At 41.6% G+C, this 25,733-nt stretch overlaps 1 protein-coding gene across 1 annotated transcript in view; it reads right to left on the bottom strand.

Moving 5' to 3' along the window:
- Positions 1 to 25,733, bottom strand: part of gmds (GDP-mannose 4,6-dehydratase) — a 191,215-nt gene that overhangs the window by 18,454 nt on the left and 147,028 nt on the right. The window contains exon 9 of the mRNA XM_074636264.1: positions 25,409 to 25,505. Coding sequence (XP_074492365.1) covers positions 25,409 to 25,505 — 97 coding nt within the window. The remainder of the gene's footprint in view (positions 1 to 25,408; positions 25,506 to 25,733) is intronic.

The raw sequence follows: 25,733 nt of genomic DNA, 5'->3' as shown, positions 1-25,733 counted from the left end.
ATTGTGGTACTGCTACTTTTGCATAGAATGTGAATACTTCTTCCACTGCTCGAGTCGAAAGCCGTTAAGGAGGGGAGGTGGGAGGGAGCGCAATAAGACAGACGAGCGAGCTTCGAGAATGATCGAGTGAGAAAGAGAAATAAATTGAGCAAGAGTGAGAGAGAGAGAGAGAGAGAGGGAAGAAAGAGGGGAGAGAGAGAGAGAGAGAGAGAGAGAGAGAGAGAGAGAGAGAGAGAGAGAGAGAGAGAGAGAGAGAGAGAGAGAGAGAGAGAGAGAGAGAGGAAAAATAATGCGACGAAGCAGCCTTAGGGTTACAGGAATGTCGGGGCTCCTGAGTTCAGGAGGGTTCGCAAGTGTGTGTGTGTGTGTGTGTGACATATGAGTGTGTGAATACTGGGGCGACTGAAGAGAGCAGCCCCAGAATTAATTACCCAATCAAGATAACAAGCCAGGGAAAGACATTAGAGAGGTCACACTACAATTAACCTCTTTGTCTAAACCTCTCTCTCTCACACACACACACACACACACACACACACACACATACACACACACATACACACACGTAATGAAAAAGTCATAGAGGTGGAGGTTCACTGCAGAAAACGCAGTGAATGAAAGTCACAGTTCGATATCACCTCCCATCACTGACCTTCGCTGACCACCGCGCTTTTATTTTGAAGCATTTCCTGTATTCTGTTATTTCTCGGGGGGTGGGGTGGGGTGGGTGGGGAGGGGGGGTTATAGTGACTCTACCTGTCCCATTCTAGAAACCCTGGCAGAGTCGGCTTGTTTACAGTGGGATATTGAGTGAGTCGGGGGCTCGAGTGGAGTGGAGTCGGATGTGGTTCACACATTCCACCAGAGACTCAGATTACACTGCAGGAAACACCGGCCCTGCAAGACACACACTGCCTGACTCTGTGATTTATAAACAAACCGCTCTATGGGACACACACACTCACACTTGCAGAGACACACATTAAAATCTCAGCGACTCAGCTCTGAGCCGGTGCTGCTACACCTCCATCCCTCGCTCACTTTCCTCCTTTCCTTTCCTTCCTTCCTGCCTTTCCTGTCATTCTCAACCTCTCGGCTCTCAGCTCCGCTTTTCTCCTTCTGTCGCCGATCACAATGAAGACACCAGAGGGATGACATCATCTCAAGTAGACCTCGTTTCATGTATTTATGAGGTGGTTTCTCAACACTGACAAATATCACAGTATCCCGCTTCCTAGAAAATGAATCACTGAGTCATTTAAATAATAATAAATTAAACACTGGCACATTGACATGTTATCATAAGCAATAGTTGGCTTTTTCTACATCAGCTGTATTTACATGGAGCCTTTTAGTCACTGCTAATCACAACCTCCATCAGCATGAAGCGGCCCATTCTGATATAAGGGTTATGGTTTAAGAAAGACACTTTCTGCCAATACTTGCCTTCATTAGATAAGTTTTTTGGGAGAATGTCCTCATCAGAAAATTAATTGCATTGGACGTTTGTCTCATCATTTCAAATTCTTAAAATGACGTATGCTTAAGATTTATATGACATATATAGGTGCCACAGTTCAGTGCCTGCAGGAGTAATATATCCTGACAGAACTGACGCTTCAGTAAAAAGCATGGCAGTAAATCAATAATGATTTCATGAATTCATTGCAGAATTGTATTTTTCTAAACTTTGCACGCTGGATTTAGTATCCTACTCATGTTAAAACCAAGTATGTAAACAGGACACGTTGCCCAATGACTTTATTTAATGCTCAAGGAATAATTGGCATCAATCAGATGGAGATTTGTTTATTTTGTTTTTGCAATAGGAGTTTGTTTTACGGCAAAACAATGCGATGTTGGCAGCTCTCCTCAAAAGTGCAGGGTTGGGCGAAATGATGATATACTGTGGGACAACATAACTGTCAGCCGTCAGAGGTTTGGATCTACTAACCGTGTTTCCATTTGATTTTCAAGAGAATATTAAGCAAACTTTTGAAATGTCGCAATAAAAGAAATGCGAATTAGGCGTGTTTCCATTAACTGGTTTGGAGCGGATAAACTTGGGCGTAGTTTCGTCAGACGTCGCTGCTATAAGCTTGGATGGCTGTAATCCGCCAGTTAACCAGAAGAAGTACAGGTAGCGAACCAGACACAAAACAAGTCGGCTTGTCCATCTAACCATCTACGAGAGAAAAATATAGAGGGGCCTTCAGGAATTTGTTTCAATTGGGCGAGTTTTAATTGTTCTTTCATGTCAGCTAGTACTGGCCATATTTCATGCTGTCCAGAGATGAAGACAAGCATCCGCACGTTGTGGGAATATCTGAGAAGACGACGACATCAGAAACAGCTGATCAGTCATGTGGGTGAAATGTTAGCGACATCAGAATATATTCAGCAAAGATGTTTCCATAATCCATTTAGTGCATCAACTCTTTTTTGACTAAGGCAAAAACCACCTCAAGTGAACGTGAAAACTTTTTTTCCGCAATGGAGGAAGTTTAATCAAATTTTGCCGTTTCCATGCAGCTTTTCTAAAGCAATACTTCAAAATGCAAATAAAAATGTGTGAATGGAAACACGGCTGCTGTTTCCTTGTTGCACATCAATGATCAGGACTACTTCCTGGCAGTATTGCACTTAACGGAGTTTTGGAACAACATGATACCTTCAATTTTCAATTATGTACTTCAGGTAATTAGCCAAAAATGGACATCTCCACTTTTTCAATTGGATTTCCAATTGCCCGAACTTAGTAGAGCTTGTCTGGGTTATAACATTCTTATTGGGGTAGGAGGCAGCAGACTTTATGGGAAATATAGTCCAAACACTGATGTTCAAAAATGCTGCATAGAGAACCTGCGGTAACGTTCAGGACCTAAACTACATTTGGAAGATTGATTTTTTTTTTCTCACAATCCTCACATTACTGCCCAACATTCAAAAACAGAAAACAGCATCATTTATAAAAATGTCATGGCAGCGTAGGCGAGCACTGGTTCCAGTTCAGTCCGGGAGGTTCAGATCTGAAACCCTGCCCAGATCTCTCTCCTCTGACAGTCTGACGGCGGCCATGTTCCCCCGAAGCTGCTCAGTGGAGAACTCTGGGTAATCAAGCCCAGCTGGGACTAGGGGGCAAAGACACGGGCTGACATAGCTCACCCTATTCTCCCTCACCCTGTCAACAAGGCTCTCCCCCTCTCCTCTCTTTCCACCTCGTCTGGCAGGTTTCTCTCGTCAGGCCCAGCGCCGAGCGAGGCTGGCTGATAGCGCAGGAATCCTGGCCCGCAATCCTCGGTGCTCCCTCGCTATCTCTTCCAACGAATTACTATAAAGGTGCTGGAGATACACCTATCCATCACACCGCTGACACCAGGGTACAAATAACTGCAAAGTATTGCAAATACAGGCATCCCAGAAGCAACCAGACTCTCAGACCGTTGGAGAGCTGCCTACAGCCTGGAGCAGAACCCGAGACGCTGCCTTCGCTTGGCGAGACCATGCGTTCCTGCCTTAATAACAACCTGTGTGTCACCATCTTTATCAATGCTCCTTTATATTCGTACACCTTCATATCTAACGTGGCTCCACGCTGCTGCCATGCCTCTCTGTTTCTCTCTGTACTGGGAGCAGTACCGGGTCAGTCTGTGGGTTGGACTGCTGAGGGCCCCAGGGTGGTTCCGCTCTGACGGTAGGAGGAAACTCCTTCAGGAAATACCAAACTGCCAGACACACACACTCTCTCTCACACACACACACACACACACACACACACACACACACAATCCACAATCTCTCTTTCTCCTACAAGCAGACTAAAGCTCCTGCACAACTGCTCAAGGCCCAGCGCTCTTCTTTCAGTTAGTTGCAGCACTTCAAACACAGAGAAGCCGTCAGAAAACACAGCTCCGTTTGGTGTAGTCTACTATTCTCAGGTATGGTAGATTGCACGTTAAACCATGTGGTGTTACACAACCCAGAGATTGGCTGGCAGCCAGGCTTTTTTATTGCATCAATTACAGCTCAATTAAACAATAAATCACTGCAGAGCCACGTTTCTGCCCCTGAGAGCCCAACCTCTCCAGTCGCACTAGTAAAAGTTGAGTTATTTGTTTCCTGAAGAGTGAGACAAGTAGGTTCATTAGCATGCAGGGAAACAGACATCTTTATACAAGATTTTATAAAAATGAAGGAAAGCTTCTGGGCTGCAGTCTGGTTGAATTTTTTTTAATGCTTTTTTCATGTTGAATGACTTATTTCTAAGAAACTTATGAGCACATCTCTGATAAACACAAGACTAAAAGTGGTGCTTTTGTGTGACTAGTGAAGTGCACCTTAGGAGCGCGTGCCCATCCGGAACGGGCCGATTGCTTGGCCCTCAGAAGTGCTGTTTGCAGCATTGTCAAGAACCGCTGTATGGCTGCTTGCATCCGCCAAGTGTCAGGTTGATTATATGAACGGTTCTCAAGATATGGGAAGGACAGTCATACATACATATACAGACAGACAGACAGACAGACAGAGAATATTTCCGTTATAGTTAGATGATGCTGCTACAGCGCCACGTATTGGCCAAATGGCACCAAATGGCACCAAATTTGCCATGGTCACTCAAACATCATATCTACAAATGTCCACCAACTGTGGTCGCAATAGCACAAAGCATTCAGGAGATATGACATTTTTTGTTATATAGGCCCTGCCCACAGCATTTGAGCAAAACTGTATGGAACATCAAAAATCAGAATAAGTAACTTTTTCCGGTTAGGTCTAGAGCTGCTCTGTACCAAATTTGGTGATGAAAATTTGAAGGAGGAGTAGCAAAAAAATCTGATTTGGACAAAATTCTAAATGGTTGAACACAAATGGGCGTTGCTTATATTGATAGATTTGTCTGGACCCACAAAATCCAGGAAAAAATATTTTTGTTTCCGAGAGCTAAGGTTCATAAGTTACATGCCAAAAACGAAAAGTTTATTGTTACAGCACCACCATCTGGCCAAATTGCACCACATTCAACACTGTGCTCCCTTGGGACCCCATCAATACACCCGCCAAGTGTGAAGTAGAGCTGTTCTCGAGATATGTGAAGGACATACAGAAAGACTCAATTTTACAGATCTGTTGAAATCAACTGATCAATTAGTCAACAAAATCAAGTGTTAGTCGACTAAGAATTTCTTTGGTCGAGGACAGCCCTAGTTGAGCCTAATGTATCTTATTTTGTTAAAATAAGTTTATAAACTATACCAATAGCGTGAGATAAGCACTAGAATTACAGTTGTTTTCAAGAGTTTTGTTGAATCAGGAGATATTAACTTGACACTAGTGGAGAGATCCATCTTTCTTTCAAGACTTGAGTAATTTTCCGGTTATTTTAACTTCAGCTGAAACTGCAACAGGAACAAGCTAACTAAAGAGTAGGGGAAGACGGAAAGAGGACAGATGTGCATCTACAAAAAATAAATCATGTCCTCCTCCCCCTGACATATTCAAATCCTTATAGGTTAGCGATGACGCAGCATCCCCGGGCTGTTTTGCATGGCGTCGATATCGGTGGCGCTCGGCTTTCCTTTGGAACCAGTGTTCTCTGTAGATAAGCTCTCTCATTTTCATATTCTCTTGAAATCTTAATGGACCAAAACAATAGAGGGCAAGAGAGAAAATAAACTATTCATATGTAGATGAAACCACGCTAACCATGCAGTGGTGGCAGGTTAGAAAAAAACAAAGTCGCAGTTCCATCATGGTATCTTCCTGAATTTCTAAAGTTTCATTGCTTTTATCAAGCCTTGTACCACTTTTAAGGCCAGATGCTGTTCATGTGGCCTGATTGGCTTGGATTTGCAAATATCTCCTGATTACACAATATTTGGCGTGTTTGTGGAAGGGTTTGTTTCGCAGCCCAGCCCTGCCTAACATGAGATATGTTGTGATTCTGACTGCAGTGGTTTTTAAAAAAGCCGAATTTTTGCATTTTTACATATAGTTCAATGTACTGTTTGTCTGAAATGTACCTCTGTGTGTGTGTGTGTGGGCACATTTGTGTGTTTCCAAGCTGCAGCTCTGTGGCTGACCACAGGAAGTTCTAATCAGCAGCACGGCGTAGCTGCTACCTTCCCTTTCCCCTGGTGACCTCCTCCCCACCCTTCTCCCTCCACAATAGAGATACCAGGATCACATTACAAACTCACAGGGTTAAGGGTCAATCCCATTTTTCAGCCCTCTCCGTCCCTTTTTCCCCTTACAGATCCTTTCCCAGGGGTTAAAACCTCCCGTCACCTAAATTCACATCAGTTCACGCGTGGCGAGGGAGTGGTATCCGTCGGAATCCCTCCGTCTCCTCTCCCCCCCTCTACCCCATCTCCTCCCTCACCCACACACCCCTTTTAGTGTCCCCTTGACAGACAGCTCTCTGATCTCACACAAAGAACTGGACATGGGTTAGAAACATGTTTAAAACACTGCTGGCCTCTTTGTGTCATTGTGTTGGTGTGTCTCTGTTACACCCCGGTTAACGTCTGTGTTTTAGTGCTGCGGAGGATCAGGTTACTGGGAGGTAATGCTGAGCCTGTGCTGACCTCCTGCATAGAAAACCAACCATTTTACAACAATAATGTAAAGTAGGAGGATATATTTTGGGTTCTAGGTCATTTTTGGCTGAATTCATCAACTATGGCTCTGTGTTGTTTCAAATTGCAACGACAAATTGTTCTGAATTTGCTATGGCTCTGATTCAAGCATCTGAGTGACTATGTTACATACACACTAATATTCCTTATTTATTCCAAATATGACAATATTCCGACACCGATACGGATTCATATATAAACATCATATTCCATTTGGATATTCTGAATTAGGCCTTATTCCAAAAGGAGCATTTTCCGATTTAGACATGTGGAATATGCGGATATTATTCAGGCTTTAGGAGCACTCTTTGGAAATGTATACAGCGCATTTGGATTATGCAAGTCAACTGAGTTTTTTACGGCAGTTTTTAACACATGGCCTCTTGCCTGTCTGCGGCCAGCTCTGTGCGTTGTGGTTGTACACGAACCAACAAGCTGATATTTTGCAGCGATGCATGCCCAAAAGAAAAGTTATTGGGATATGCACAAATACCGCAACGGCAACCTTTTCAAGAAGGTGGTAGAAGGAATGAAAGAGGGAGGCTATGTTTGCACGGTCAAACAAGTCTACCACTGGTTATGTTAATGATACACGTGGAATATTAATTTGAATCAGACATGTTAACAGCTTAATAGGAATATTGTCTGTCTTGGAATAAGGGAAAAAAAACGGAATAAACATATTCATTGGCTTCCTCTCCGTAGCAATGGCGTCTGAGGCTCATGGATGTTGAGATATTTAGCTTAGTATTTAGCTTTAGCTTAACTTAGTTGAAGATATATTTTTAAAAAGAAAACGTTCAAATTGGAAATAACAGCGGTGAAAAATACTTCTGTCACCAGCGGCTCCTTCCACTTTGCAACTCAATACATGTGGCCGATTCGGAGAAAAAGAATACGAGTGAAACAAGCCACTTAGTGTGATATACACATGGCTGACAGCAGAGCAGTGCTTTAAATCATAGCTTCTATACTAAAGAAAACCGCACCCAGACCCAACATGAGCATGTGGGTGAACTGTGCTCTCCCTCAATACAAGTCTGCTTTTGATCATGTCGTGGTTCCTCAAGTACACAATAATCCCTTTTAATTATAGTTTGACTCTCAATCAAACAAGAGAGCAAGAGCTTAATGACGCTGAAACTGACAGGTGATCATTTTCTCAAATACTTACACACACACACACACACACACACACACACACACACACACACACACACACACACACACACACACACACACACACACACACACACACACACACACACACACACACACACACACACACACACACACACACACACACACACACACACACACACACACACACACACACACACATTTAAACCCTGCATGTTTAGATGCTTATGTAGTGAGATTTATAGCCGGGCACTTGCTTCTTTGGCTGTGTGAGTTTCATTTATTTTTCATTCAATATATATATAATGTTCTGTATGTTTTTTTTTCTTAATCAACTTATTGTAGATTATAGGTATTTTATTTTTAACCAAATGTTAATAAAGCATCATTGAATTGAATAGAGAGAAGGAAAGAGAGCATGGCTTTATGAGGAGATACCGATAGTTGGTGTAAATGATCGAAGAGGAAGTGGCCCTCATCAGATAATCGGGCCTATGGAAATGTGAGTATACGGACATGACGAACATATTGCCAAACAGTAGACGGAAGCGGTCGTTACCATGACGACACATCAAACCCCAAACTACTTTAAACACCTTCATGGCTCAGTGGCTGAATGGATTCAAAACAGAAAGTTGAAAGATTTTTGAGTTTTAAATTTGGATTATATTTGGAGAACGATATTCACTCAATCATACAGTGGAAAGTTAATGTGTTCTAAGTTGATCCACCAAATCATGTCTAGGACCTATAAAGTTATTCATCAGTATCAGCTACATAAAGCCCATTCGATTTCCATTTTTGTTTTATTGTTAACCATTGCACTCTTTAAAAACACAACCTGTGTTTCTTGCAGGAGTTTAACTTAAGTAGGAGTCACACATTGTACACACCTGGCATTAAAATGTGTTTTGGGCGATCGGATTGCTATAAGCTAGTGCTTGACCACATGAAATTACAGGTGTAAATGCACACAAAACACATTGAGGATGGATTGGGATCTGATCAGCCAAACCACCTCCAGAGGTGGTCGGGGATGCATGTGACCACATCGATCACAAGTGTAAATGTAATTGAGTTTTGAATCCACATACAACAACTACGTGTGCGGAAATATGTGGTCCTGCGCAAACAAGAGGAGTATGTGACCTTTGGGTTGTTTGAGCTGGACAGAACGATCGGATCTCAATGTGGACACTGGAGACACACATTAATACCAGGTGTAAATGTAATCAGGTTAATCTAGATACAATCTGAATACGAGACAGATTTTAATGCCAGGTGTAAAGGGAGTCAAAGTGTCCCTGCGGATTGATGCACACACATCTGACGCGTATTTAAAACTAACATGTTTATGGCATAACCAAAATCTGTACAGTGAGAGGAACTGATTTGGGTTCTATTTCAGTCACATTTTTCTGGTGCATCACACCTCTAAAAGAACTGCTGTTGTTTTAAAACTGCACTTGAAACTAGGAATACGTCATTCATACGAGGAAGAGAGGACATCCAAATTCTGTCTAACCTTCCTGTCACAACAGATCCAGATTAACATTCCTCTCTGTCTCCAGTGATGTTTCTTTTACACGGAAAATAACAGGAAAACTGTGATGTGGGGTATATTTTCCAAATGCAGAGAAATTTAGCTGTCAAACAAATAACTGTATTGAAAAACATGAATATCATAATGACACTCAGTATCAACAGATATTCAATATTAAAGGACAAAGGGCAAACAACTTGATTGAATTCCCTAGCATTATAGAAACTCTATTCATCTAGACTAAGTAGATCTAGTCTACTATTTATTTTAGCATTTTGAAAAGTTTCTGGGTCTTGATTCATTAAAAATCATATTCAAATATTTATGGAAACTAGCTGACAAGCTATAATGGACAAATGTAAACTACCAGGGAAAATGTGCGACCACTTTCTGCAACCTTGTCTTTTATCGTTCTCTATCATTTTCCATCCAGAGCAGCAGAGCGCCTGGCTGTCAGCGATCTTTCCAGACAGCAGAATTCCAGGTGAGGGAAAAGTGAATGGCTTTCCTGTGAACCATCTTGGAAAAGGACACCCAATTCCTCCCTAATATACGGAAACCTTTTAAAATAATGCTAATATTTCATGCTCCCTTTGTGTGAAAGTACCGCAGACCCCTGCCAAACATCCAAACTCAAGCACTGATAGCCCGTTTCGTGTGTCAAGTGCCATAAATTTAGCCGGCGGAGCTCCACAAAGCTTGTTCAACGTATAAATCTTGCTGCTCATAAAAAGCCATTTGCTCCTTTATGTCTGTCTGGTGTTCAAACATTCACCTCAATCCATCAACGCTGCAAACTGCTGTCAGAACACTAAGGCCTCTCCTTACCTCACATTTCCCCTTATCACTGGCTTCTACTGAGAGGAATCTGAGGAATCCTGGAGCTCAGTGTGTTCGCCAACACCCAATACGACACGGTGAAATGCACAGACACATGCTGCTTTTAAAACACAGGCTAATTTCTGACACATAAATCGCACAAATTGATCACAGATGCTGGCGCTAACTACTGCGGCTGAGGAACAAGTGTGGAATAAAACAACATAATTGACAATGATGTGTGAACCTGAGCTTTGGGACGATGTTTTGCATGATAATAAAGCTGTACGCTGGCTCACAGCCGACTGCCACCTCTCCTTGTTTTAAGACCTATAGTGCAGTATGGGAACTCCACCCAGTGAAATGGGCTGAGTTTGCTGCCTCAGCACTTCTCCATCCAAACGGCTGCGGTTCAGCTCGAGGTCTCGCTGCCTCGGCCCCGAGATGGAGCACCTCAGAGAGCCAGCAGTCCTAACTGGCCCCTGGCTTCCACCGCCGGCCTCTGACTGACACCGCTACACTGCCAGAGACATAAAGCAGGATAATAATAGCTGCTCATTCCTCCCTATCCCATACCGACCGACCAGACAGGCCCACATTGTCCAAATCCATATTTAACTGCATGATAAAGGTGAATACCTCAGACTACAGCCTCACTGAAATCAGATCTATGAGTCCAGTTCAATATATTTAGTGAGTCACTATCTTGGCAGGTCATTGACTCCCACGGAATTTTGTGACAGCTTTGTAATAAAAGCAAAGTAGTCCCTTAAAAGGAAAACGCCATTTTATTCATGACCATGGTGTTGATTTTGTCCATCTTTCCTTTTGGTTATGATGATACTGTAGTTACTAATTTTGATTGTCAGAAACTGCTTTAGGAGCAAAGGCATTTAGGGCATCATTAAACTTCTTGTTTGGAAGTAAAAAATGAATTCCCAAAACATCCATTCTACAATAACTGTGATCTACAATGGAAGGGGTACAAGTAGCATCACCACATGAGCTTTCATGCAAGTTTTAAAGACGCCACAATGTGAAAACGTGCCCAAACTCTCGCGAGACTCGCTGCCCGATGACCTATCTTAACCCTAACCATTCAAGGTCAATGCCTAACTTTAACCATCTTGCGAGAGTTTTGCAACACAAATGCAATGGATGGATTGAGGGATATATTTGGATAACTCATCCCAGTCGGCAGAAACATTTTTGGCATTGGACGTGTCTGCAAACCACGGATTCGTTGAATGGCGACGTTTCTGAACCAAAAATAAGTTTCATAGATACATCTCATATCAGCCTCAAATCACTCATGCAGTAACACAATGCCTCGTGGTTAATGTTGTGAAACGATTGGTTAGGTTTAGGCAACAAAACTATTTGGTTATGGTCCGAAAAAGTATCACGTTTGTGTTCGCCTGGTGTGTGTCTTGAAACTACGTCACTTGCTCTGACTGAATGCAAAAACATCGCCATTCAACGTATCCCTGGTTTGCAGAAACGTCCAATGCCAACATTTTTTCTTTCCTGGTGACTGGGCCGGATAACTTTAACACTTATTCCTACTTATACATCAGCTAAAACCTGGTTAAGATATTTAGGTTTAACTGGAGTCTGATCCGTCGGGGTAAAAAGTTTCGGTCTCAAACATATCTCCTCTTCTTCATGGCTCTTGACAACTTTGTCAGCCAAAGTGGCAATCACACTAGACGACACAACAGGAAGCAGCACCAGTGGTGGCATGGGTTGGGAGTTACTTATAAAACTGACCTACTGAGAGCAGAAGAGTGAGCAGAAACAAGGGTGAAAACACATTTTCCATCACTCCTCTCCCCGTTTTTATTGCAGTGAGGTTGACAGGTACTGTATGTAATTTTGTGAAAAGATAGATCTGTCAAACTTTATTGCCTGCATTGTTCAGTGTACATCAACTTTTAGGGGGAAGTCTGAGTGGTCTTCATTGTAGAGCTTTGTCTTGCAGTGTCGCCATGGTGTTGTATCTCTACAATCAACCTGGTGATTAAAATGCTATAATAACTCAAAGGCATAATGGCCACAAGGATGAAAATAAGACCCACATTGTAAAATGTTCCTTGAAGAAGTAGAATATGAAACAGCTGATGGCCTCAAGAGCAGCTTTTTCTTTCAACTGGATGCCTGAAGAGAATTCCAACCTAACAGTGGGAAACTCTGAAATAGCCACCATATTTCAGGCTTCGTTAAATAGCAGATATTACGCAACCAAACTGGCCAACTGCTAAAATCTTCTCTGGGGCACAGGGACAGAAGTGTATGAGTTACTGCCTGCCAGGAGCCATTATGTCAGCAGCAGCACATGTGTGTGGGGCCATACCTGTTTTTCTCATTGTTAGAATAAAGAATTGGCTCCACAGTGGGATCTGACACTGTGGTTGCTGCAATCATACTGTGTCTGCATGAGTTGTCTACCAGTAGTGTTATTATGTACTATAAAGTAAAAGCAGGAATTGGTGTGGATATAAGAAGGGGTTATACGATATCTGCTGAAAAATTAATAAGACACCGGTTTTCTTTCAATCAAAGGAACTGTAATACTCATTGTGTGTGTGGAGACAGCACTACAAGGATCCTGGGAGCGGATTTATGAGGTCTGGACCGCCTGCATGGAGTCAAATGAAACCCAACACCGGCTCTGTTTCTTCAACGAGGCCTAAGAACCTAGCACCTCATGTCTGCTGCTACAAAAGTCACTGTACTGACTCTAAAAGGCGTCACGATGCTTCAACGAAAGTGCTTGTTGCATGCTCAAACATCGTCTGCAACCCCTTCCTCCAACCCCATTTAGGCATCGGAATTGGGGGGGGGCTGTGTCTGACTCAATTTTACCAAGCATGACCACTTCACACAGAGAATGGTGAGAAGGTCAATGTATTCTCATACATTGATTTGTGTGATATCTATCTTGTTCCATGCATACAGTCTTTTCAAAATAAACTTTCGTCTTCACAGGAAACAACTTCCTTAGGTTTAGGTAATAAACCTACTTAGTTAAGCTATAGGAAAAGATTGATTTGGTGAGGATTAGGCAAAAAAAACTACTTATTTAGGTTTAGGAAAAGATCGTGGTTTAGCAAAAAATAACATCAGAAGTGGCGTTACATAAGTATGTAAGTTACGTAACAAATAAATCAACATTGACTTCTGGTTTCACATAAGACACGAACGTCGGTCTCCTGGGCAAAAGTCTGGTATTTTTAGACCCACCCCAACTTTCTCCCTACACAGCGTTCGTCGCTCTTTATATTCCTGGTTGACAATGATGTGGACTAGATATGAATTGATTTCATGGGATATACAGTATACGAATTACAGAGCATTACCTTTTGTAGATATGCTGTAGCTACGAACAGTATATGAGACTAGCTAGTTCATCTTGAGCATACCCTCACCTTTAGGTCACTGCATGGTTGTCCATTGTTGATTATCCTATGGTCATACTGGTGAGACTCTCATCTAAAGTACTCATGTATGGATGCAGTGTCTTGAATCAAGGAAGTATGGCTCTGGATCGGATTGAACCTGAGAACTTCAAAGGATTGTATGTTTTCCTACTATAACTACTAACTTGATTTTACTCACAGTGATAATATTTTTTTTCTTTTCTTTTACGTTTGGTTAAATATTTGGTCTACCTTACTTTATCTTTCATTCGGACTAGTTTCTTGAGGTATTTTATTTAACCATCAGTTTTTCTATTAGCTTGTACTGTTGGTTTTTAATGTTGTTTTTGAATAGTGCTATACAAATTAAGATAAATATTACTATGTAATTATTTTTCTCTACATCCCATCATTACTGTGTCAACCTGTAACTGCTCCACCTTTACTTGTAGTAAGCTAGAGATGTAGTAATAAAACCAATCATGTGTTTTGGATGCATGCTGTTCCTCTGCTGCTTCGTTGTTCCAGCTCTATTGAGCAATGGATTGCATAATCCTAGGGTGGTATCTTATTTTTTAAAAACTGAGTAATGAAACTAAGGTTTGTTTTTCTGGAATTAAATTCCATCTATAGTGTACATTCAGAGATAATGGGGGGATGAGATAGTACTCGCCATTTGTTCAGCCTGATACCACCTAGCAGACCTGCTAAATATACCATGTAGCTTTAAACTCTTGAACTCCAATTTTTCCCCTTAAATTTCTTTCTTAAGCAGCCTTGACATTAGAAAACACAGCTCTTTTCCGCATTGTATGAAAACATCACATATATAATATATTATGTCTCTTCGTGTTGTAACACTTCATTGAAACTATATGATGCTTACACTGAATGAATTATTTGAACCACCATGTTTTCATGGCTGCACCATAACATCATTTGGAAACGTTCAAGCTGTCATGTGATTTTGTACACACTTGTCATTTTATACACATTTTCCCACAGTTTTGTGTGACACATTTTATATCTCTCGAGTCCTTCGAAACCCTGACTAAAAGTTAAAACAAAGTTTTATGGGTTTGAACGATCCCTGGCTGTACAACATTTATTGGGTTGGTAACAATGGTTCAGGTTGAAGAGAGTTCAAACACACTTGTTCAGACACACTTGCAAAGCAACATACAGGGAGTTACAATTCAGCCTTGCAGAGATCCAAAAATACAAGTGCTGCATAGCAGGTTTGGTGTCTGTCCCTAAGAATCAGATAGGAAGAGCTTTTTATTTACCTGTATCTTTTCATCATTTAAAACAAATATTCAACAACCGCGCAGGGAGAAATCCACTGTAAAACAGAGGGATGTTGTCATAGTCACAGGTTATCATTTGTCATCTTTGAGGCAGGTCTTATATAATCAATATAAAAAAATAAAGAACTCTGATTGCTTTGGTATTAATAGCAGCAAGTGATGAACTGAGACAATGAGCGTATTGTGATGCTGCTTATGGTATTCATAATGCTATTTAAAGGGTGCACATTTCTGTTTTGGGTGTGTGTGTGATACAGTTATATGGGCTGTTCTGTACACACAGTACGTATTCGAGACCTGGAAAAAAACATGTTTTGTTCATGTTTGTTTGTTCTTTTTGTTTTAATATTCTATCACAATGCATATAATTTTGACTGTGCTTGTACAACGTATCCTCATACAACAGTTCGTATGATTTTTTACGAAAAGTTATTCCTAATTTTTCGTGCGTTTTCCTGTGAATGACACACGTGACGCACGTTTCAATTTCCGCTCCGGTCTTTTAAAACTACTTTGAGGTTTAGGTTTAGGAAAAGATCAATTTAATTAGGTTTAGACAATAAAAGTAACTTGTTAAATTTAGGAAAAGATCATGGTTTGGGTTAAAATAACTACAGAACTTAAGTACGTACGGAGGTTACATGACAAATAAGTCAGCCTTGACTTCTGGTTTCTCACAGGGAACACCGGTCTCTTGGGCAAAAATCTGGTGGTTTTTGACCCACCCAACCTCCTGCCTGCGCGGCGTTCGCCGCTCTTTATACTTCCGGTTTGCAATTACATGTATTACATACGAATTGACTTTGTGAGATGTATACAAATTATAGTGCATTACTTTTTCGTAGGTATAGCTACGAATGGTGTATGAGAACAGCCTGACTTGTATGACATTGTACAATGCAACTTCAATGTAAACTACACTAGCTAGTTCAGTTCACCAATCATGCTGGTCTCAAACACTGTTCGTAGCTCTACCTACGAAAAAGTAATGCACTGTAATTTGTGTACATCCGACGAAATCAATTTGCGGTAATTAACATAATCGGAAACCAGGAAATATAAAGAGCTGCAAAAGCCACCTAGGGAGGAGGTCGAGGTGGATGGATGGGTCAAAAAACACAAGACTTTCACCCAGGATACCGGCGTTAGTGTCTCTTGTAAAACCAGAAGTCAACGTTGATTTATTTGTTACATAAGTTACGTACTTAAGTTACGCCACTTCCGTAGTTTTTTTAAGCCAAACCACGATCTTTTCCTAAACCTAATTAATAGTTTTGTTGCCTAAACCTAAAGGAAGTTGTTTCTTGTGAAGACGGAAGTTTATTTGGAAAAGACTGTATGCAAGGAACGAGTGCAAATTGACACGTGTTGCTAGACATTTGTAGGAAAAAGAACGAAAAAGGATGCAATAACTTTTTCGGAAGATATCATACGAACTGTTGCATGAGTATACGTTGAGCTGCATAGCAATGTGGTTTGTGCACATGCATATCAGAGCCTTGTACCCGATCTGTGATGGCTCTAATTGGGAGTTTTCAACAACCCACTGCTTGCTAACTAGTTTTTGGTTCTTATGTCCCCCTTTGCTCAGTTCAGGCCCCGTCTGTGGGAGCAATCAAAGGGCGCTCTGTGAGACTCATGAGATCACTAACTGAAGCAGTGGAGGCAGGTCACAACACTTCATCACAAAGCCACGAGGAATGCATTCAACACCTCACACCGACGATACTCCGTGACGGAGTATCCAAGGGTGGAATCGTCCTTTAAGCTCAATAACGCTTGACATTGCAAAACATTATTAAGTAACCAGTTCAGTCAGGTATGTCTTTGTCACATTGATGACCTCAACAGATGGGTAGACGTTGCTTGCCAACGGTAATAAAAGGTTAACACAACACACACCGTCTTTATTCTCCCGGATCACTGGAACTATTGTTTGAACTCCTCGTCCAATGACGACAGATATGATGACGTATGAAGAATATGCAGCGGAGTTTATTTCTGGTGAATTCGTTACGCACATCTTACCGCTGGAATGACAGCCATGTGAAGGAAGAAGGAAGTTTAGAATTGATGCACATACACACAGACGGTTGACAGATTAGGAGGTGTGGCATGTCAACAGGGTTATTGTTAGGAGCTTTTTATTCTGCAGTCTGAATAAAAAACAAAAACAGGCCTGGCAACTTCTCTGTAAAAATCTCACAAGTGTGAACGTGACCCGCATTTTGCTATACGTATCATTTCATACTTGTTTCTGCCATGCTGCAACAACTCTTAAATTTTTGCATTTGGTCTAGGTTGGAGTTATTGCTTTTAGCCAGAGTGAAGAAATGTGAAATTTAGCATTCAGGGAACTCTTACTGCCAATACATAAACAATGGCACCACTAAATAGCGGCAACATGGTCTGATGCAGTATCAGGATGTTGCACAGGGTGACAGCAAAGATAAGAGCAGGATTTATTTGATCAGCATCTTCCACAAACAGTGTATTATGCAGCACACAATTGAGTCACACAGGTGCAGGCGCAGCAGCAGCGGCGGTGGTGGTATGCAGCACAGCACTCCCGCTCTTCACACTTATTTGTGCCGCACAAGAATAAATTTGCAATGTCTAAACAAAAGGACGATCATTCACGTACTGACTCTACATGACTGCATCATGGGGAATGCTGGTATGCGACTCTAACAAAGCCTAATTTACATTTGTCGTTTTCGATACATGGGAACTTCTGACGGTGATTCCCCCCTGTCAATCAAAACAAGCCACAGCAATGAATAGCATTCAACTCATGCCATTGTGAACCGCAGTGATGTCAGCGGGATGATCGCGCAGCGATCTTGTCGTCCTGAGTTAGTTGATTAATTGACAGGCGGAAAATTAAACAACAACAATTTTGACAATCAATTAATCTCTGGAGCGATTTATCAAGCTTCTCGTTTAAGATGTCAATTTGCACCCTGGGAACTTATGATGTGAACTTCCTAGTATTTCCATAATTTTTTTAAATTCTAAAATTACCTGATTAATTAAAAAAATATTATTGATGGAAAAAAAGATTAGATCAAAGTAAACTGCTCCACCATGGAACCCGCCTTACAGCTGAAAAGAGACTGATAGCTCGTAGTTGGAATTCTGTCAATATACGAAGATGACTTCTAGATTTTATTGATACTGATAGAGTGGAATACTGGGGGGCAAGCACCATAATAAAACTGAAGACATTTCATGCTGGGAGCATGCTATCATCACAAGAAAATCCTTTGTTTAGAGAATCTGGAAATCTGTGAGATCAAGTTTTACTTGGGATATTCGAGAGCTCACTCATATCGCCTCACTTCTAACAAACTTGTAACCCCATTCCTATACTGTTTTGATAAAACTTCAATAAAAAAATTATCAAAACAAGATGAATATTATTAATTGCAGTCCTACAATAACAAAAGTTGATTTCAATCATCAGTCGTGGCTGTCTGATGGAAACCCTGTCTCCTACAAACTACTAGGGGTGTAAGAATCCATCGATCTTTAAGATACGCCCTTATTTTGAAATTCTTTACTTATAAAATGAGAATTGTGGCACTTTACAGTGAACAACAGGAGGTCTATTTTTATTCTTTTTATCAAAAAGAATGGATTGTTTTTCATTTAAATGTCTGGAAGAGCCCAATAAAAACATTGTCAAATCACATTTTAGATTTAAATGTAACTGATTTTTTTAAATGGGCATTTGATATTGTCTCATTGATCGCGGGCCCCTGAATTGAATCAAAATCGTATCGTGACAGATTTTATGATATGAGCAAATATTGTATCGTTGTCCAAAGAATCAATATAATTTTGTATTGTGATGAAACTTGTGATGTACACCCCTAAAAATTATATTCCCATACAAATAAACTGCATTCTCAATTACGTTTCAAGGGAAAGTATTTTCTCCCAAATTACAGTCGCACTTTAAAACAGTTTTAAATAAAAGTTGTAAATTGAAACAAAACAAAAAAAGCAACAAAACTACTTGGTTAGGTTTAGTAAAAAACATTGTGAATGGGCTTAAAATGATGAAATTGAAACAAAACACAACAAAACTATATGAACATTGACTTTTAGTTTCACACGGGACACAACAGCGGCCTCCTGGGCGAAAGTCCGGGGTTTGTTGACCCATCCATCACCTCGACCTGCACCCTACGCAGACTATCAATACAAACATATTTGTGATACGTCAAAATCAAATGTAATCAGCGACAAAATACGTCTCACAATCCAGTTTAGTTTTATGGGAACGGAATTATTAGGGGACGAGGCTGCTGATGTTTAGATGATGTCTTCGCTTCTGGTCTCTACAGCAGAGTGAGAGGGTGGTAGGTGATAATGGGGGCAACTGTCTGTCAGCTTTTTCTTACATGAGGATAATCTCGCCTGGAGGGGCATTCCTGTGCTGCTGACCGATGCTCGTTACATCACTGTGACTGAGACATAGACGTAAGTGCAAGTGTGCTGAGAAAATGACAGTGGAGGAGTTCTGCGAAACACTGATGGGATAGAGAGAGAGAGAGAGAGAGATAAAGATCAAGATTGAAAGACAACATCCCATTCATCACCACTTCTCTTGCTCCTCTGCATGAGGTTGGACAAAAACCGCAGCGCTGTCACTCAACTCGCAGCAGTTTATCCCCTGCAGCGACACATGAACTTGGAAGTATGACACGTACGCACAAGTGGTGTGTACGTGCACATAGACACACACCAAGGCAAATATGTGCACAAACAGTCCAAAACTAGGTCTACCAGAACAATAAGCGCTTCCAATGCTAACTGAGACAAATTGGGATCTGCCATAAATATTTCAGGTTGAGGTTTCAACAAAGGAAAAGAGAAAATTCTATTATCAATCATAGGTCACAAGTTGTAACTCTCCAATGAACGAAACTTGCCTTTTACAATTATTTTTATAAATCCTGGGCCAAATCAAACTACTGTATTGGATACATTATGTTATTTGGAGTATTGAAGGGAAACTGGACTGACATTCAAAAACATTTCTGTAATGAAAATCTGAGTATTAACATCAATTTAAGTCGATTTTGTATTAGAATATCTGTCAAATGCCTTGTCATGGGGTCATGGGGTCATGTTTACTGTGGTTACGCGAAGAGTCCAGTTGAGATTTATGAGTATTTATGACTACTTAGTGGAAATTATTTGAAATCTCATATGTTCATAAGTAGTAAACACTACAGAGATATTTTTGGATAATTTTGGAATTTGCCTTTGCTTACTTTAATTGAAGGGGCTTTCAAATGATTTCACACATTACATAAGATCAGTTTCCAGGTCATGGTGAATATCTGCTGTGGTTCTGGTGGAGCTTCGACAAGTCCAGAAAATAGACCTGATGATGTCATGATGATGTCACCAGAGTTATCACGGCGTTTTCTGTGGGAGACTTACATTTTTTAATGCAAAGCTGGCATTACAAACTGGGGATATGGAGTATGACAGGCGTGGATGTTTACCACGTATAGACGTTCCAACTAAAGATGCTACAAGCTGCATTATAGCAGAAGATTGTAAAGTGTAAAACCAACACGTCAACAGTAGCAGTGGGTGTAAAACAATTAATTATTAACAGTTAAATTAACAATTAAGGTACTTGAAGTAGCAAAACCAAACGATGTTTGATTGAAGCTTGAAACTACAGGACCTAAACCAAAAAGAAATATGATGAACAATGTTGAGCTGTGTTTACGTGGACTGTCTCAAGTGATTCTCCATGGCCTCAGTGTGTGACAAAGTTAAGTTTCGTGTGAAGTTGAAAGTTTATTTTGAAAAGGCTGGAGCGGAAAATTGACGCTGGACATTCATAGGCATACTCATAAAGAATGAGGAACAACTTTTCGTAAGATACCAAACAAATCGTTGTACGGGAATACGTTGTTCTGGCATATTTTGTTCTTGACACGTACACACCGTCAAGCACAAGATTACTCCACCTAATTCATCCATCATACTGTACTAATTCACACACCTATTGTCAATTTTAGCCTCGCTGTTGTTTCCGTCATGAACCATGTTCACACACAGCCCTGTAAATCCCACAAAATCTCGCAAATATCCACTACCACGGCGCTGCACATCACCTGGCAACCAAAACTAATCGGAACTATTAGAGCACAATACATCGTGACACACCTTTGCAAAAGGCTCAGGCAGAGGCCGCTCACCTGAGCCAAACCTCACTGTTGGCAGAAACCCACAGGCTGACAAGTGTGACTGACAGCTCGGCAAAAACCAATACAATGGAAACAAACAGGAGCCATGACAGTTGGAGTGGTTTGTAACTTACCTGTAGCATTATTCAAAACAACCCTGACAGCTTCAAACCGCACGTCTTTTGCTCTCACATGTGACTATCTGTGGAAAATGGTGCTTGCTTTACTTTTTTTCTTTTTAACCAGCATGTGTCACATCAAGTAAACAACTTCCATGACCACAGAGACAAATTCCCCGTCTTCCCTGCAGCCTCAGGGCGCACAGGCAAGTGCACGGTTATGCACAAAGAAACACACACACTTGCAGCACATGTGAAGCACACCTGCGTATTAAACCCCCTCCCGCCCTGCCCCGGTTGCTCGCCGCTGTCCCAAGGGGCTGGAGTGATAAATGAGCTCATGTCAGACACACACGCTGACAGAGATAATGATGAATTACATATATATTAGCACACAGCCCGAGGACTCGCTCTTCTTACGTACAGCCACACCCACATCTGCACACAGGCCTCACACAGATCCAAATGTTCTTGCACCTAAACTCTGAAAGAGTCTGAGTCAGCTGGATTCTTAATGCACACGTACACACACACACACTTGATGACAGGTATTTCCACTTCAGGAGAGCCACAATGCTGATTGCCCGGTGTCAGTCACTTCCTGTCTGAAGGGGTAAGAGGTTAAACACTCTTCAGTCTCTTTAACCCCTACCACAGAAATAAAGAGACAGTGAGACAGAGCAGAGAAATCGCCCGCTGTAGCTGAACCGTCTCCCTCTCGTTATCGCTGCAATCTGTTCCCTCTGAGATACACGTGTTCTAAGTGATCAGTTTGGACTTGTGATGCCTGATGAAGGTCCATGACAGCAATATAGTATCTCTAATAAACTATGTGCAGCAGTGAATTATTTCTTTTCTTTTCAATGATTTCATTTTCCTATGCACCTGTCTACCAGGTGAGCAGTAGACAATGCTTTGTTTGACCATATGGAGGAGCAAAATCTTAGGGCACTTTCACCAGACATAGTCCGTTCGGCTAGTCCGAATCAGAGTATAAGTGATACTTTTCGTTCGTTTTCTATTTAGTCTGGTTCGGTTTCACAGTGCACAAATTAAAGCGGAGCAAATAAAAACGTGTATGAAGGAACGAATTTAGCTTTAGCTGAAACTTCTATGCAGGGAATCGCAGACTTTGAAATATTGCTGTCAGTTTTTTCTCTTTGATTCAGCACTGATCTACTGTGCGCAAGAATCCCTTCTCCTCCAGTTTATCTGGAATGACTTCATAAACGTCACTATTTTTGTGGACTTTATTTAGTTCTTCCCCTCAGATGTCAAGCAAACATCGGACTTCTGCAGAAGTTCAGGTCAGTCATCATCATGTCGTTTCCCTGTGTCCATCTCAACAAATACCCGCACAGACAGCCTGTGTTTTGGTTCTCTTGGAAACGGTCCGAGACCACCTCTCGCAAGCGGTCTCGGACCGGTTGTTTTCAGCACCAGAGTACGATTACTGCATTCACAACCGCCCAAATGAACCGCACCAAAGTTTGATTAAAACGGACTAAATGTTGGTTTGTGAAAGCGCCCTTAGAAACACCTTACAATATGATGCAATCCAATAACGGGGCGGCTGTGGCTCAGAGGGTAGAGCAGGTTGTCCACCAATCGGAAGGTCGGTGGTTCGATCCCCGGCTGCTCCGGGTCACATGTCGATGTGTCCTTGAGCAAGACACTTAACCCCAAATTGCTCCCGGAGGCATAGCCATCGGTGTGTGAATGAGTATTTAGATTAAATCCTGATGGGCAAAGTTGGCACCTTAGTAGCCTCTGCCATCAGTGTATGAATGTGTGTGTGAATGGGTGAATACTGACATGTAGTGTAAAGCGCTTTGAGTGGTCGGAAGACTAGAAAAGCGCTATATAAGTCCAAGTCCATTTACCATTTACCAATAAAACAACAGCACAAAAGACAGCAGCAGGACTATTGGATTGTGTGACAATATACAGGGGTTTCCGTTCTTTTAATCTATAACATTTAAATGTTTCAAATTCATTCAGCATCTCTCAAATTCACCAATAAATCTTCACAGGTAGGCAGGCATCAATGCTACAGGGTCCTGTATCACAAAAGCTCTTGTGAATGACACAGAGCCGTTCCTCTGCTGAGAGGTCACCGTTGGCTGATTTGACCAGTGTTTGGAGTGGTTTTCAGTGCGGATTCAGGGTTAAGACCTTGAATGAATGAGCCGACATGCACAAAGGACACAGGCCCAGGTGTGTGACCGGCGCTTCCATCGCCTCAGCAGTCAGTCAGCGGGGCCTCCTTGCTAATCCTCCGCCATCACTCAACTGGATCTCAGCTCTAATCTCGCCAGGCCAAAGCACAGCAGAGGGGCGCTCCTGCCTTTAAACTGAGAACCTGACAGCTAATCTCGGCCCCGACACCCCGGGGTAACCCTACACCCTCCCCAGGGGAGCAGCCACAATACCCATGGGCCGCGGCGATGAGAGAAAGACCTCCCAAATATCAGAGACACTTCACGCCTAGGCAGAGATGGAGGGATAAAATGACGGCTCATTTTTTGGCTTGAATGCTGTTATAGACACGGGTTCAGACACAAGCTGATGAAAAAGACACACATACTTTTCTCCTGATCTTTCAAAGCCTCATTCAGCAGAATTGCCTCACCAGTTGAGTGAGTCAATCCAACACACGCCCTCGCTATTAAACCACATTCTTCAAGGTTGCTTGCCCGAATAATACGAGCACCCATTCAGCACCAACTGGCAGGATGCAGCCTACATTAGTCTTAAAGAGGCGGACTGGCTTGTTTCCAGCCGTTTAAAAGCATACAATAAGCAGCCCGAGGCTGTCAACTGGACCCGTTACAGCTGATAAGTGTAAGGTCCCAGACACAATGACCGGCGATCAGATACATGCAGAGAAAACACGTTACATTCATGTTAAGGTCAGGTATATGGAACAGGAAAAATGTTTCAAGAATTATATAGAACTATATGAATTATTTACTATTATAGTGGACCGACTTCATTCTGCAGCAGCGAGTGTAGTTTGTTGATATGGTCCACCAGCATGGTCCTCATTAATTAAGTGACAAGTTAGCTTAGTTTGAAGTCTTGAGGAAAAACCCGTTTGTTTCCTACAAATCTCTAAAGTCAAATGTGCAAATGAAAGTGTGAAGATTGTGGTGGTCTGTCCGTGAGTGGGCTCACTCAAGGCATTATCATTATCATTAACAACAACAAACACACACATGACTAGGACAACTGCTGTCTACCGGGCTGTAGCTGTGACCAGAGACTGTAGGTGTTCAGGCCATTTGCTAGCTTTAAAAGAAAGAGCTCCAAGTGAGAGGGAGTCATATTTGTTACTCCTCATCATCACCCATGAAAAAAATGTTGAAATAAACACCTTTTATGGCATTTTTGCCATTATTTGATAGTACGACAGTATAGTGAAATAGGAAAAAGAGGGAGAGAGAGAGAGTGGTTATATAGCATGCATCTTAAAGAGGACCTCATTTTATTTCTGCTCTGACTGGTCAGCTGGCCCACTCTGTTGTGATTGGTCAATCAAACAAAACTCTTCGGACCCTGCTCCAGCTCCGCTCTAACTAGCTTTATATGAGGGTGTGCCAAACTAGCTGCTAGGCAGATATTATGCAAATATGTTACTTGGTGACATCACCACTTTACGGAAGAAAATGTGGGACTTCAATCAAAGCATTTCAGGCAGTTCAGAGCAGTTTTTCTGTGGGGGAAAGTAACTCTCTTTGGCGTCGACCTTGGGCTTTGTAACTTAACAGACATTTTACATGCACAAAAAACTATATAATACACAAAAAGAAAAGGAAAAAGCACAAAAGCATAATAGGTCCTCTTTAAACCACTCAACCAGCAGGGCTCCCAACAGACAACAAACAATTATTTTATAGCTAAATGCTTGATCTACTTACTAGCTTTTTCAAAGATAGGGAATAGATAATCTGTGAGCTAACGCAGCTTATGTGGACACACATTAAGACAGCTAAATTCTGGCGCCATTAACACTATATCAAGTAAATAATATATAAAATGGTTCTTATAATATGTGTCATTGAAAAATATTGCTCCATTAAGAAGATATTAATGCTTGAAATGGTCATTGACAGAAAGCAGTAAAACTACATTCAGGCCAATAGATGATTTAAACAAAGATAAACAACGCATATACACACACGGACACAGGGAGAAACTTGACTTACCACTTCAGTAGGACGGAAGTATTTGGGGTCCACCTTCACATGTACCACTCCTGTCTCCTGGCAACGGCCAATCTCCTTCTCATCCTTTCCCTCCCACCTGGAAAAAAAGACATGTTAGCAGGAATACAGCTGCTGGAAGGTCCAGCTGTTCGTTCCTCCGTCTGCCTCCCTGATTATTTCTTGTGCAGTTTTGTTTCTTTAAAGTCTCGTGCAGACAAAACATGTCACCTGTCTTTTTTTCCCCCCTGAAATCAACACAGCAGTCATACCTTCACCAACATGTCAGTGTGTCCTCCAAGACACAAGAGGGAGGTGAATGAGAGGT

Source organism: Sebastes fasciatus, chromosome 5 (assembly GCF_043250625.1).
Source record: "Sebastes fasciatus isolate fSebFas1 chromosome 5, fSebFas1.pri, whole genome shotgun sequence".
Classification (NCBI taxonomy): Eukaryota; Metazoa; Chordata; class Actinopteri; order Perciformes; family Sebastidae; genus Sebastes; species Sebastes fasciatus.
This window is presented reverse-complemented; position numbering and strand designations above follow the sequence as displayed.